Source organism: Lepisma saccharinum, chromosome 21, assembly GCF_977018435.1.
Source record: "Lepisma saccharinum chromosome 21, izLepSacc3.1, whole genome shotgun sequence".
Classification (NCBI taxonomy): Eukaryota; Metazoa; Arthropoda; class Insecta; order Zygentoma; family Lepismatidae; genus Lepisma; species Lepisma saccharinum.
The window spans coordinates 46,082,639-46,098,623 of NC_139249.1; the positions used below are offsets into that span (position 1 = coordinate 46,082,639).

Consider the following 15,985-nt stretch of genomic DNA (forward strand, 5'->3'; position numbering starts at 1 on the left):
TGCATTGATTAGTATGATTGCAAGTTTTGAAATTTTGCATTTAAAAATTCATTAAAAATTCATCTTTTTTTATACTGAAAAGTGCCATTTTTCAACTACTTTCTAACGTGTTCTATAGAAATAAGTATTTTTTGAGAATGTTTTGTGTCCTACATTTTGGGACAGCATATCCTACATTTCCCTTACAGCGATCTGGTAACGCTATGTAAAAGTAAAATAAAATATATCAGCAAAAGCTGTGTTTAAGAGTAAATAGTCCATTTGTAAAATTAACCCATAATGTGATGGGTGGATTGACATTTTCATACTCCATTTGCTAATAATAGTTACAATGAATATATTGTTTTGTGATTCAAGTATGTTACACTTTCATATGCACAGTGCGTTTCTCCGTCCCTTGTGTGCCTGTCGGCAGCCTCCTTGGTGCCCGGCCAGATGGCAACTCTCGTCAAATCGCGTGTGATATCTACTCTATGGAAACCGTTGGCTTCGAAATGACTTCAAGTTCTCAGAATTACAGTTACAATTACAATTACATTCAAAATAAGCACGTACCTGTTCATAGGGGATGTTGGGAATGTTGTCCTCGTACATCGACACATTTCTGGCATGTTTTTAGGAAATTTTCATTTACACACAACAGTTCAGCTTCTGATATTGCTTCAGTTTCTCTCCTGATATTCTCCTTCAGTTCTTCTAATATGTGGGGGTTTGTTGCATAGACTACTTCATTGTAATGTTTGCAATAAAATTTTATCCATAACTTGCTTTCCTTGAACAACACAGTTACCAAGATGAATTACATGGAAGAGAAGTTAATGTTTGAGTGCCTTTGGTAAATGTCACCCATCTATCTGTTCTGCATAAGCAATTTACTATACTAAAAATATATCTAAGAAATATATCAAGTGTCTCATCTGCATCTTAAAATGATTTTTGCCAAAAAGTGGCATTTTTTCCCTGACATTGGCAGGAATCTTATAGAATATCTTTAAATGGTACAAGTTGTACCCTGTTTTTGTGTATATTATTTTGATATATGTGATCTTGATTCTTTTATGTTATGGGATAATTTTCTATTGAAGCTTTATGTAACAGTTAATCTAATCATTTTTATGCGTTTGATGTGAACCTCTGAACATGACAGCATTACTGACTTACGTTATGCATTTTTTGGCTTGTGTTTTTGTAATTCTTACTAATGACTTTTTCATATGTAGTACATTGTGTGTGCATCGCGTTAAAACAAAAAGAATAACTGCAGCATATAGTGTTTATGTCTATGAAATCACAAAGTAATTACGAATATCATACTGCATCGGGGTGTCTACCAGTTAAGAATGTCTAGAAATTAACAGGTAGGCCAAGAAAGTCAAGTAATTATGCTTGTGGTCAAGAATTTTTGCTATTTTTGAAACTGTAGTGAATTTACATTGTTATATACCTGTACTGGGATTTGATAAAAATGAATATTTGGAAATCTATAATTGTATTGAGTTGTGGTTAAGATTTGTTCCTTTGTTTAAGAATTACATTATTGTATGTATGAAGTTTTGTAAAAATATTGTATGAAGTAAAGTGGCCATTTCCCATCCAGGATGAAGTCTGAACCATTATTTTTTACATGTATTTAATTATAATTAAAGCAAGTCTAAATCTCTTGTTAAAGTACATCTTCAGTTTTCATCTTTTAAGGGGTGTAAGGGGTGAATTTCCACGTAGTTCACCCAATTGTCAACCTCACTTCCACATAGTACACCCTGGACTGCAGACTAACGACGCTCTGGTTACTGGCCCCATGGCCAGTATAATTCTGTTTGTGCTGTCCTGTGTTTTATCCTTATTTGTACTAAGTGCTCCTTTACAGCCTCAGCTTTTAACGAAAGTCAGAATATTTTATGAATTTAGTTATGCAACGTTAGAGTTGTTATGTGTAACGATAAGGAGCTGGACCCCGTATAATGTGACGGGTGCAATATAGCCTTAGTGCTGATGCACTCAAAATTTTAAATTCAGATTCAGATTTCATCTTTAAAAAAAAAAAAAAAAACTTTTATTCATTGAATAAAATATCTATTTTCTTAATTTACAACTATATCTAAGTAGGAGGCGATTAAACACACATTAAGAAAAAGGGGGAAAAAAGGTCAAGAAATAGTCATGAAAAAGTCAAGAATTTTTTTATTTGTAATTTTGGTAGATACCCTGTAGCATGAAGTTAAAAGCAGTAAATACTATACAATGTGCTGACAATGGGATTAATTTGTTAATGCTCAAGCAATTCCTACATGGCCAATAATTTAATAATTTCCAAAGTTCTTGAGGAAGTCACATACTCAACGTACGGAATTATTTAAGAGAAATTGATGCTCTTCCCAAATGGCAATCAGATTTTCAGATGCCTCACAGCACTTCAACTGTTGTAGTAAATATTGTGAATGACATTCAGAAAGCAAACAAGACCACTCTTATTGTCTATATCTTGAGTTTTTCCTAAGCTATTTGCAAGTTCATGGTTCGTGGTCTCTGTTCTGACAGAAAGCAATGAGTAGAACTAAGAGGTAGAACTGTCTAGTCCTCTAGGTGAATGAATGTGCTCAGCGGCATTCTGGAAGGCGTTATTCTAGGCCCTCCTTTTCCCAATATATACCATAGATATTCACAAATTCTTATTGTATATCTAGTGCCATCAATATGTGGACTGTATGCAACTGCTCTCAATCACATGTTTCAAAACAACTAACAAGAGGAGTTAAATGGCATTTGTAAGTTGGCACAGGAATATCCACTTAAGTTAAATTGAAACAAATAAAAGTATGTGGTTGTAGGCACACACACTAAACTGAAACACTAGATTAAAGTGAATACTATAGTTACTATAATATAAAACCATCAATAAATAATCATGATCTGAAAATTAGTTAAAATTAGTTAAAAACCTTGTTGTGGCAATCACCTCCAATTTAGACGACTGATCAAAAAGTACAGTTAACCAAATCAACAAAAAAGAGTCGGAGATCCATACAGCTTAAAAATAAAAATCAGAAGTTGTGTGAATCCCTAGTGTTATTGAGACAGAGGAAGAGCATGCTAGTTACCTGCGACACAACAGTGTCTCATGATTGGCTCAAGCAACTGCAGAATTCTTGTGTGTGATTCATCTTCAGACTTGGAAAGTGAGAGCACATGTCACCCTACGTGGATCGATCAGAAAAAAAAAATAGGTTGCAACAAGCATTCTGTGAATGCATGAAATAGGAGGTAAGTAATTGGTTTACCTGGAGGTGCAGTAGATGGTGTCATATACATGTTGTGAGTTTTCACAACCTTACATTTACTGTCAGTGGCATAGTAGCCGATGCAATAGTGAGACCCTTGCAGAATTGGTCTGCCGTGGAAGTGCAAGGTGTCATACGCTTCTTGTGGGCAAAGAATGTTCCGGCAGCGAATATTCATCATCAACTCAGGGAAGTGTATGGTGAGAGTGCAAGAGCCCACACAGCCTGCCAGACTCAACAGTTGCTGCAACATTTCAGGTGGGAAGTGTGGAACCACCCCTCATACAGCCTAGACTTGGCCCCCAGTGACTTATCCTTTTTCCCCAGCTGAAAGCACAGTGCACTTGTCTGGAGCACGGTTGTTCTTGTCCAGGCAGCTGCCACAAAGTGGTTCAATGAGCAGGGACATGATTTCTACCAAGCTGGCATCAACAAATTGGTCCAGCGATCTGATAAATGTGTCAATTGCCTTGGCGATTACTTGGAAAAGTAATATATAATAATATAATCCTTTGCACAACAGCCCTGAAGGGCCTTGGCTTACCTACCGACTGCCGGTCTCCCTCCCACGCTTTCCTTCATCACCTCTAAGCATGGAGATCTGCAACCAGTAGTGGAATAGTCAGGGGGTCAGCCCGACGTATCTCCAGCCGTTATAGTAGGTTTCTGGGACCAGATTACGCTTACTCATTCGAAGCTCCCCAATTTCCTCATGATGGTGGGTTGCCACCGGCCCCATACGTAGGCCGAATAAATTCCGACCAGAGCCGGATTCGAACCTACACCGTCCCGCAGTGAACGATCTCAAGACGAGTGAATGCCTTAACCCGCTCGGCTGTGGAGGAGGACTCTTGGAAAAGTAATAACAGTTGGGCTGAAAAGTTCGTAGGCTAACATGGTAAAAAATATTTTTTTGACAAAATTCGATTTTATTATTCAATATAGTTGCCTTTGAGGGCGATACAACGATTATAGCGGTCATACAATTTTTCGATGCCATTTTTATAGTACGATTTCTCTTTAGCCTCAAAATAGGCCTCAGTTTTGGCGATTACCTCTTCATCAGTGCTAAATTTCTTTCCAGCGAGCATTCTTTTAAGGTCTGCAAACAGGAAAAAGTCACTGGGGACCAGATCTGGAGAATATGGTGGATGGGGAAGCAATTCGTAGTCTAATTCATATAATTTTGCGATCGTTTTCATTGATTTGTGACACGGTGCATTGTCTTGATGAAACAGCACTTTTTTCTTCTTCAAATGGGGCCGTTTTTTCGTGATTTCATCCTTTAAACGCTCCAACAACGCTATGTAATAATCTCAGCTATCTCGATCAACTTCACTTTACGATCATTTAAAATTATTTTGTGGACTTTTTTGAGGTTTTCGTCGGTAACAGCCTCTTTGGGGCATCCACTGCGTGCATCGTCTTCGATGCTCATTTCGCCTCGTTTAAATTTAGCAAACCACTTCTCAACGGTTGATTTTCCTGGTGCAGAGTCCGAATAATGTTTATCAAGCCAAGCCTTGGCTTCAACAGTATTTTTTTTCGCCAAAAAGCAATGCTTTATTAACACACGAAATTCTTTTTTATCCATTTTTTCACAATAACAAAAGCTGCTTCACTCACAATGCTATATCTCACGAACTAATTATCCGGCAGCTGTGAAATTTATACACGTATCTTTTGAAGGTTAGTACTAAGTAAAAATCACATGGATTTAATTCTAGTAACGCCATCTATGAGTCAGCCTACGAACTTTTCAGCCCAACTGTTACATCATCAATTCATACCAGGCCATATTGTGTTATATTTTTTTTATTTGTTGTTGTAACCTTTTTTTCTGATCCATCCACATACATTCAGACTTTAAAGTGGCTTAAAATTAGAAATAGGAAATAATACCATTTGCCAAGTCATAACTCATGAAGACACCAAAGAGTCACTTTATCTTTTCAGAAGATTGGCAGGTAACTTCAATTCACATTCAACAAGACATAAGAATTCGCTCTCATTAGCACTACATAAAACAGTAGCCTACAAGAAAAGGTTTATATTAATAGCATCCAGGAAAATGGAATGGAAATGGAACCTTGCTGAAATCTATCAATTCACATAACCACATTTAAAAAAAACTAGTAATAACGGTTTGGACAGCAACATGGTAAGAACTAGTCAAGGGACTACTTAGAACTTTTTTTATTTCTCATTTTCATTTTTATTATTGCTTTGCTGATTATTATTGTTATTACATGCTACTTATTAATTCATATTGTACTTTCTCATTGCTTGCATTAGTGTCACTTTTTATTAATCTTGTAATTTTGTGTGTATTATCATTCCTCATGTATTCTTTTTTTCCCCAATCTCTGGCTGTTTTTAATTTAGAAGGGTTTCTTGTTGGAGAATAATAAAGACAATTATTATTATTCACCTTGTAATCAAGGGGGCCCATGTTTGATACCCAGTGGAGGCACAAGTGGTTCGGATCCCACTTTAAACTGTAGGTCCAGTCTCGAATAGCCTTACTGTGCATAAAATGGACTTAAAACAACAAATCAACCAACCAATTATTATTATTACTAACTTGTGCATCCTTTCCTAATAAGTAATGTTTCTGCTTTCAGTGTGCAAGACTGTTGTTGAAGAAGTTGATCACCTAATACAAAAGGCTGACCCAAAGAAGACTGTTAACGTTGGAAGTTTCAGACTTGATGCTGAAGGAAACCCAAAACAAAATTCTGTAAGTTCTTTATCTAATTTTTATGTGTTTAGTGAGATTATTTTTTTCTGTATGTTTTTAAGTGGAGTCCAATAATGATTAAGGTGTGATTCAACCATTTTGTGCACAGATAAGCTAATCAGGACTGGGCCTCTAGTTTAATGGAGGATCGAAATCACCATGTGCCACCACTCACTATCATACCTGGGGCCTCCCTGGTGGCACAGTGGTAGTGTCGTTGCCTTGTAATCAAAGGGTCCAGGGTTCGATATCCGGTGGAGGCACATGTTGGTTCAGATCCCACTTTAAACGGTAGGTCCTGTCCTGATTAGCCTTGCTGTGCATAAAGTGAACTCAAAACACCAACTCAACTCAACACTATCATATCTGGGAATTTGAATTTTTTGAATTCATATAACTGTGAATGCTATAACTCTAAAATTTAATAGAGATGTGAATCATATCTCATTTTGTTCAGCATGGGTCCATCTACGTTGGTTAGTCAAAGAAAAAGACAGAATTTTGCTCTAACTTTTATTTCCATAAAATATTGCAAAAATACAAATGAATCATTTATCTTATTGACATCAAAAGACTGGTTGGTATCAAAGATCATTGCATGAGAAGCACTCCATCTCCTCATTGCTCTCGAAACTTTGACCTTCCAAATCCTCCTTAAGTGGTCCAAACAAATAATCACAGGGTGAGAGATAGGGCCATAGGGTGACAGTTCCATCACAGTCCAGTGCATTTTCTCAGTTTTTTGTGTTAAAGCGACGGTATGAGGTCCCTCGTTGTTGTGCGGAAGAATGACACACTGGATGTGGATGCTCAATTTTTTGGGTGTGCAGATTGCATTAATTTCGTCTAAAAGTGTAAAATAGTACATGGGTTGGAAATTAATAGTGGCAACTATTTATTCTCAAATGATACAAATGAAACTTTTACAGCCCTTCGATGTAGTCACCAGCATTGTGTACAACCTTTGTGGAATCGTAGTATTTCTATAGCAGTGCCTATTCTGTTGGTTTGAATGGAGTGGTCTATTGCCTGAAGAATCTCTGGAACAGTTCGGAAACTTCATCTTAGGGATCAATTCAAAGTCACAGGAGCTGGTTGAGTATCTGCCAGCCCCATCGAGCTAACAAATCAGCCACAGGTTGCTCTACATGTGCCTGAGCATTGTACTGCAAAATGATGGGAGGATTCAGCAGAAAGTGTCCCCTCTTCTTTCGCAAAGCAGCTTGTAGGTTATGTTCCAAAAATGAACAGTAATACTGCACATTGATAGTCTGTCCTGGAGGTACGGCAAGAATCGCCAGAACTTTCACATTAGTGGGGTTCTGACACCACAACTTTAGACTGCCAACTCCCAACAATACTTGATTCCTCTCATAACTGCACATGCACCTAGTGTTTGAAGGTAGAGTCCATTTACTGGGAGGTAGCTTAGGTATTAAACTAACATGTGGTATAAGTGAGAAGCACCTGTTCCCTTTCATGGCGTACTATCAAATTTCCAACCCATATAATATGCATCATTCACTATCAGCCGATAATCAAGTGTTGGCCTTTAACGGCCCTGGATCATTACTTCTCCACCGCCCCAGGCTTCGAATGTAGTGGTGAACCCATGTCTTGTCACAAGTGGAAATATAGTTGAAAAATAAGTCTTCTTTCTCATGACGATTCAATAGCCTCTGACAAATTTCAATACCAGCAATTCTTTGAGCTTCATTCAATAGACTTGGAACCCATCTAGCCATGATTTTCCATTTATTGACCAATACACTAAGACTAAGAAAATAAAAGTTAAAATATACAAAACAGTAATTTTGCCTGTAGTATTATATGGGTGTGAAACTTGGTCCCTTACATTGAAAGAGGAACATAAATTGAGAGTATTTGAAAATAAGATCCTTAGGAAAATATTTGGACCTAAAAGTGATGAGGAGACAGGTGAGTGGAGAAGGTTACATAATTTAGAAGTACATAATTTGTATTCATGTCCAGATATTATTAGAATAATTAAATCAAGAAGACTTAGGTGGGCAGGCCATGTGGCACGAATGGGAGAGGAAAGAGGAGTTTACAGGATTCTTGTTGGGAAACCTGATGGTAAGAGACCTGTAGGAAGACCAAGACGAAGATGGAGGGACAACGTTGAGATGGACCTAAAGGAAATCTGTAGGGATGGAAAAGAGTATATAGATCTTGCTCAAGATAGGTACAGATGGAAGGAATGTGTGCTGCAGCCATGAACCTTCGGGTTTAAAAAGCCTAGAGAGTTAGTTAGTTAGTTGTAGTTAGTTAGTTGACCAATACACTTTTATGACTGATTCCAGTCTCTCTACAGACTTCATCCACAGTTAATGGGTTGAACTTGTTCAGTTAGCTGTCAGACTGCTTGGATATGGCCTACCTTCAGGCTTGTTTTGGTCCTCCGTGGTCGAGTCGTATTCTGCACATGCTCATGTCCACTCAAGCTTTTTATACAAAGCAAACACTTTGGTTTTCGATAATGTTTCACTACCAAACTGTTGTTTTGAACTTAGAAAAAGTTCATTCTGCTTTATGCCTTCATTGGCAAAACATTTAAGAATAATGAAGAAGTTCTCTCGGGATATCAGCTAGGTGATCTCTGGATATTCTTCCAAACTTTCTAGAGCTAACGTCACTCTCATCTTCAGGGATTGAAGCTGAGAGTGACGTTAGGTCTCGAAAGCTCGAAAGCCTATCCAGAGATCACCTGGCTGATATCCCGAGAGAACTTCATCATCATTCGCTGCCAGGAAAGCTTCAATAATTACTTCAATTTAAGAATAATATTTGTACAACTGAGACTGGCTCTGCTTGCTCACTCATGCTGACTACTGACTGTTTCGAAAGTGAACTGCGCACTATAGAATGAGTCTCATACAGTGGCAGCCGATGAAGGGGAGCTGCAGGACTGTACGAAACATATTATATTTTGTTGCCATTCGAAAATTAAATATTTATACTTCCGCTATCTTATTGCATCCCGTTGTGCTGTGTGGAGCTTTCAAATTCTCTTGGTACGCAACAAGCATCAAACTGGTATATGAAGCCGCTTCCCCCTCGGGGACTGCCAGTACATCTGCATGTTAACTCTAACGTAAGCACTGCTTCCACTTCCCTCTCTGCTAGGCCCTTGTCAATGCTAAAAAGTGGTCTGCATTCAACGCAGCCCAATGTATGGTGGTGCTGCCAAGTGGTAGAAATAGAAAGCTCTCACTATGATGGCGGCCACCATGCATAAACATGCGATTACTGAGAGAAACAGTAGCCGGCCATGTAACATGTCCATTTCGCTTGTCAGTAAGTGTGTGATAGTTTAGGTTTTCGAATCGATTCCAAGAGTTATTTGTTTTCTGGCAGTAAGTTATAAAATCTGGTGTTCTGAATGGTGAATAGTACAAGTAAAAATGAATAATTGAATGAAAGACCGCTGCATGTAATTCCTCTTCAAATAGTTAAGGTAAGTTTTTTTTTAATATATATATAAATATATATATATATATATATATATATATATATATATATATATATATATATATATATATATAAACACAGGAATAGGATCAGAAAAGGTGTGAGAAGGGCGGATAAACACTAATGAAGAAGAAACACTTACCACACGAAGTGAAATTATTCTATATTTCGCGATCTATGTCGCATTTTCAAGTTGAAGAAGAAAGATCGGCGTCACTAAAAGAAGAGGCCTCATTTCTCTTCGTGTGGTAAGTGTTTACTGTCTCCTTCTTCATTAGTTTATATATATATATATACAGGGTGTTTCTAAAGGTCGTTTACAATGCTTGGGAGGTGATTCCTCACACGAAAACAAGCAAAAAGTCTAAGTTCCATTTTTACGACAGAGGCTTCATTTCCGAGATAGGAGCCTCGCAAAAGGTGACAAAGTGAACGTCACACTTAACTGGGACGAATACTATCACAGATAGAGAGGCGGTTCCAAGGGAATCATAAAGGAATCGTATGTGCTCAGTCCGGAAGTCACTATGAAAAGTTCACTGCACGCATGCGCAATGGAGTCCTCAAAGGAATTGGGGATTTCCAGCAACAACAATGCATGGAAAAGGTATGTAACGCAGCAAGAAGGACCGTGACAATGAGAAATGTGTTCAAGACAACACATCCCGACCTCAAACATCAAAACATGACCACCGAACACAAAATCCGAAAAGTTGAGCACGGTTGCATACCCCAGTTACACGCGAGGAATGAACAAATCATGTCATGTGGCATACGAGAGACAGGAGGAGGGAAAGAAAAACACAATATCAGATGATTGCGACAACGTGTATTTTTACACGCGACAACTACGTAATATCCCCCCCCACACACACACACACAACAAACAACAAATGCTACAATATCTTACGCACAGACAGTCCGTGTCACTGTACACCAACTGAAGATGTCACTTTCACCACACAAAGGGGGTGGGGAGCAATACCAAAAGTGTTCGCACGTGATCATTGTGACGTAAAAGAGACCAGTTTTGGAAGCGCTGCACAGGCAAGTCTGGCTCTCGTAATCTACGTTTGACCTTCATGACTGCTGTTCCCGCGAGAGGAGCTCGAAGGGTTGGTTCTCTCCGGCAGTCGTTCCAATCGTGTTGCAGGTGCTGGGATATGATCAGCAGTTCGCTCTAAGCTGCTCGTCAAGTCAACCTTGCAGCAGGTTTTCGCATATGTAGTTCCAAACGTGCGCGCAAGAACATAGTTCCACTGAGACGGGTTCTATTCCGACACAACTGCATACTTGCAAGAAAACAGTTATTTAATTTGTAACATACAGACAAAATAGTACGTCCATTAGCAGGTATGGACTTAATTGGTTGCAATCACTGTGCAGACGAACTTAGAACCGTAGATTCGCCAACTGCAATGTGTAGTGCGTTGAAGAGACACTGAAACTTTAGAGCGAGTCGAGCGAGACTGAATGCGTTGCAGAACGCGTGGAATCGGCGATACCAGTGTTGCACATCCCACTCTTTTAACCCTATGTTAATTGTAGAGCGGCGAGAATGGCTGAATCTACTGTTCAGCGCGCGGTTTTACCCTAATGTTATTTTGGACTTCGTCCGAAGGGAAATTTTCTTCAAAGACAAGCAAGTTGTTTTGAATGCATAATCCTCCTTGCGGCAACAAGATCAAAGTAAAACAGGGCGTGAGGTGATTTGCGGTCAATGTGCGCACGAATTGTATCACGGGTGTTGAATGATTTGCTGTTTGAGTTTAGCAAGAGGAAACGATTGTTTGTTTTTTGACGACAAAAGAATCTCCGCGGTATTAAAAGATATCGCAGTGAGAAGAAACATGTTTATTATTTGGACGAGACGTCCTTCAACTCGGTGGGTGGGGGAAGGGGGAATAAAACATGGAAGGATACCAGCATGCAAAACCACGCCAGGGCTGAAGAAACCAACGATGAGGGGAAGGGGGAGGCTTATTGTTTCACCCACTGGCGGCAATGAAAGCTTTGTTGAAGGTGCATATTTACTGTTCCGCGCAAAGAAAGGGAAGGGTGATTATCCGCAAGAAATGGACAGACCAAGATTTGAATCCTGGTTTAGTGAAGTGATTCATAAATTGAAACCAGAGTAATAGCGACAGACAATGCACCTGATTGTATATATCACCAATAACAAATCATGCTTTTTTGGTGGTATAACTTGAATTGCGTGTGTCTTACAGGAACGGATGTATTGCGGACGAAGCAACCACGTTTTTCATAAATGTATTTCTTTCTAAACCAAAAAAAAAAAATGTCGTTAAATTCAAGAGGGCCTATCGTTGTTTACTTTTATCTTTGTTCATTTTTATTTTTGCGTGCTCGAAATATACACACACGCTCTCATGTTTCGAAGATATTTCGCATTTATATTAAGTAATGACACATTTATTAAATAATCTATGCGCAGAAAGTACTTTTAAAATTTTATGTTTCAGGAGACAAAGAGAAGCAAAAATACATTCCACTTGACATGCATGCGGGTTTTGATGTGTTGTGCGGTTGGCAATACTGTGGATTTTCTCAGTGTCTGCGATGTAAGCAGCTCGGCGGTTGAGGAAAGACTGGCACGGAAGATTCTGAGCTCAGTTCTCGCGCGGATTGATACATAAAACCTGCTGCAAGGTTGACTTGACGAGCAGCTTAGGTTGTCATACGCATTGAAGAGTACTAGTATGTTGCATTGAAAGAAGTTGACGTGGTGGAGTGGGCAAGTCAAGTATCGCAACAATTGGTCTGTGGTGTTCGTACGGTGATACGGCCAATTTGTGCAGTGTGCCAGTGTTAAACAAAAACAATACTTTGCAGTTCCAGCTCCCTATTACACAGATGGCTGCGTATACGACCCAGCAGCTAGCAGACATGCATCTCATGTATGGGGAGGCACGTGGTAATAGCCGTGAGGCAAGGCGTCTTTATGGAGAACGCTTTCCACATAGACGTTTACCGTCTCACACCTTCTTTCAGGTAGTGGACAGTCGACTGCGTGAAACAGGGTCAGTGTTACCACCGCGACAAGAAGTTGGAAGACCCCGAAGTGTACGCACACATCAGTTTGCAGAAGATGTGTTAACAGCGGTCGCAGAACATCCTGGCACCAGTACGCGAGTGCTCGCTCGGGCACGAAACACGTCTCATGTGAATGTTTGGCGAGTGTTGTCAGATGAAGGAATGCACCCTTTTAAACTGCAGAAAGTACAAGAACTGTTACCTCGTGACTTTCGCCCTCGTATGGAGTTTTGCCAATGGTTGTTGCATCAGCTGGACACAAACCCTCACTTCGGGGCAAACGTATTGTGGACAGATGAAGCCATTTTCACCAGGATGGATGTCTTCAATAGTAGAAACAGTCATGTATGGGACTTTGACAACCCACATGCACTTTTTGTGGCCCATCACCAGCACAGGTTTTCAGTGAATGTGTGGTGCGGGATAGTACATGATCATTTAATTGGACCATACATTCTCCCTGTTCGCCTGAATGGTCGCACGTATCATGCATTTCTTAGTGAGGTTCTGCCTGAACTGTTGGAGACCGTACCTTTGGCACTGCGGCAAGAAATGTGGTACCAACACGATGGTGCACCAGCTCATTTCGATCGTAATGTACGACATTTCCTGCATGACGTGTTTCGCAATAGGTTCATTGGTAGGGATGAGCCTGTGCCTTGGCCACCGAGTTCGCCAGATCTCAACCCTCTCGATTTTTTCTTCTGGGGAGAAATGAAAACCCTCGTATACGACACACCTGTCACATCAGCTGAGGACCTCGTTGCTCGCATCAACGTCGCCGCCGCGACGGTAGCAGATACACCTGGCTTGTTTGCTCGTACTTGACAATCCTTGATTCGTCGCTGTCATCTCTGCGTAGAAGTAAACGGCAGACATTTTGAAAACCGTCTGTGATTATTGCCCTCGGCAAATACCAGTGAGAACACTTTTGGTATTGCTCCCCATCCCCTTTGTGTGGTGAAAGTGACATCTTCAGTTGGTGTACCGTGACACGGACTGTCTGTGCGTAAGATATTGTAGCATTTGTTGTTTGTTGTGTGTGTGTGTGGGGGGGAATATTACGTAGTTGTCGCGTGTAAAAATACACGTTGTCGCAATCATCTGATATTGTGTTTTTCTTTCCCTCCTCCTGTCTCTCGTATGCCACATGACATGATTCGTTCATTCCTCGCGTGTAACTGGGGTATGCAACCGTGCTCAACTTTTCGGATTTTGTGTTCGGTGGTCATGTTTTGATGTTTGAGGTCGGGATGTGTTGTCTTGAACGCATTTCTCATTGTCACGGTCCTTCTTGCTGCGTTACATACCTTTTCCATGCATTGTTGTTGCTGGAAATCCCCAATTCCTTTGAGGACTCCATTGCGCATGCGTGCAGTGAACTTTTCATAGTGACTTCCGGACTGAGCACATACGATTCCTTTATGATTCCCTTGGAACCGCCTCTCTATATGTGATAGTATTCGTCCCAGTTAAGTGTGACGTTCACTTTGTCACCTTTTGCGAGGCTCCTATCTCGGAAACGAAGCCTCTGTCGTAAAAATGGAACTTAGACTTTTTGCTTGTTTTCGTGTGAGGAATCACCTCCCAAGCGTTGTAAACGACCTTTAGAAACACCCTGTATATGAATGCAGCCCTCCTAACAATAAGTAGCATAAGCTGCCACTGATCTCAGACATGCCCACTTGACCTCTGCTTGATCCTAAGTTGATGCATTTGCTTGTGCAGCTGTTCGGAGCAACTTCTAAGGTTTTGTTCATGACGTTCAGATGTATTTCAGAAATAACAACAGGAACATCATCACCTATTAATATACATACAACCTCGGACTATAATGTTTGGTGAATGCTCACTTGGCTCCCTCCCGCTGTGGTAGCAATGCACGAATGGCTTCATTATTCATTTATAAATATTTGCTGAAACAAGGCTGAAATTAACCTTGTAAGGCAAGAGGTTTCAGACATTCAATATATTTGATGGTGGATTATTCTGAAGAACAGTAACACATGTTTAGCAAAATATATCAAAGCTTTCCATTTGTGAACTCCTGCACTGAACTTTAACAAGTAGCAAGAATAACATTCTGTTTCTTTCTTCTCTTCTTTTGTCAGAGGTTGAATGTTACCAGTGTTTGTTCAAACACTGCACGATGCATATGTGTGCCGTTTTAGATTTTGTTTGTTTTTAGTTTGTTTTAAGTCCACTTTATGCACAGACTGGCTAAACAGGTACTGGACCTAGAATTTAAAGTGGGATCCAAACCACTATTTGCACCCACCAGGTATTGAACCTGGAACCTCTTGATCACAAGGCCACAAGGTTAGCAACATGTTGGTGTGTGTGGTAATACTGTATATCCTGAGTTTTGTTTCTCCAGTATCTTGTGTATAAATTTAGAATTAGTAAATGAGGAGATAGTGTGACTTGTAAGTATGTGAGGAGATAGTGTGACTTGTGAGTATGAATTGAAAAGAGTAACGCTGTTGGATTTGTCTCTTGTAACTTTTAATTCATTAACTAATGAATATTCTGCTTGTTTTCTAATGCAGATTCCATATGCACGATCAGAGTTGCACTTGACTGAAGTTATGGATAAAGTGTGCAACAAGATGGAAGATTACGTCCAGGCTACATACAAGTCATCAGGAAAACTAACACTCCTACAGCTTGTCAATGAGAATGGGAAAATGAATCCAGATTTTGACAAAGTTGATCTCATACAGGATCCAGATTTGAACAAAAGTTTAAAGTTTTATGTAAGTTTTCCCCTAATATAAACTTGTTTATATGATATGTTTCTATGTTGTTACAATACATTTTTTAATATCGTTGTTGCAAGGCAAACCAAAAAGGGCAAAACAGCTTTACATATTTAGTACTGCTCTACCAAGGTGAGGAAAACTGTATTGCTGTTGGTGAATTTTCAACTCTCATTGAGTGGAAGGAATGAGGTTAATGCAATCAGCTTTCACACCATATAAGTGTGTCCCTTTCCTTGCCAAAATGTGTAGCGTTCTTCAATAAATCTTTGGCACCTTTATCCAGTGCCAAATGTTTCATTATCATGAAGGGGAAAACCATACATAGCGAAAGCAGAGACATAATATTTTTTTAACGTTCCAAATTATTTGTCAATGAAGCAAGGGGAGGGGGTTATAAATAAAACAACAACATGGGAACAATTGGACGCAAGTAAAGTAGAACATTTTTATCTATGAGAGTAGTCAACAAATAACTGTCTACTTCAGTTCACAACTTGCCCATGTTTTTTTTTCTTCTTGGTACAAAGCATAGTATCATTATGCTAGAAGAACCCTCAAAGTTTTGCTTACATCACAAAAATTAAGTCGTCGTCACCTAAAAAATGGCATACTTTGGTCAGGGTCCGATTAAGGTTCTTAATATAATTTTGCTTATTTGT

General features: G+C 39.5%; 1 protein-coding gene across 1 annotated transcript in view; it reads left to right on the forward strand.

Moving 5' to 3' along the window:
* sel (canopy family protein seele) overlaps positions 1–15,985 on the forward strand; it is a 60,296-nt gene that overhangs the window by 22,917 nt on the left and 21,394 nt on the right. The window contains exons 3-4 of the mRNA XM_083142504.1: positions 5,903–6,018; positions 15,114–15,320. Coding sequence (XP_082998630.1) covers positions 5,903–6,018; positions 15,114–15,320 — 323 coding nt within the window. The remainder of the gene's footprint in view (positions 1–5,902; positions 6,019–15,113; positions 15,321–15,985) is intronic.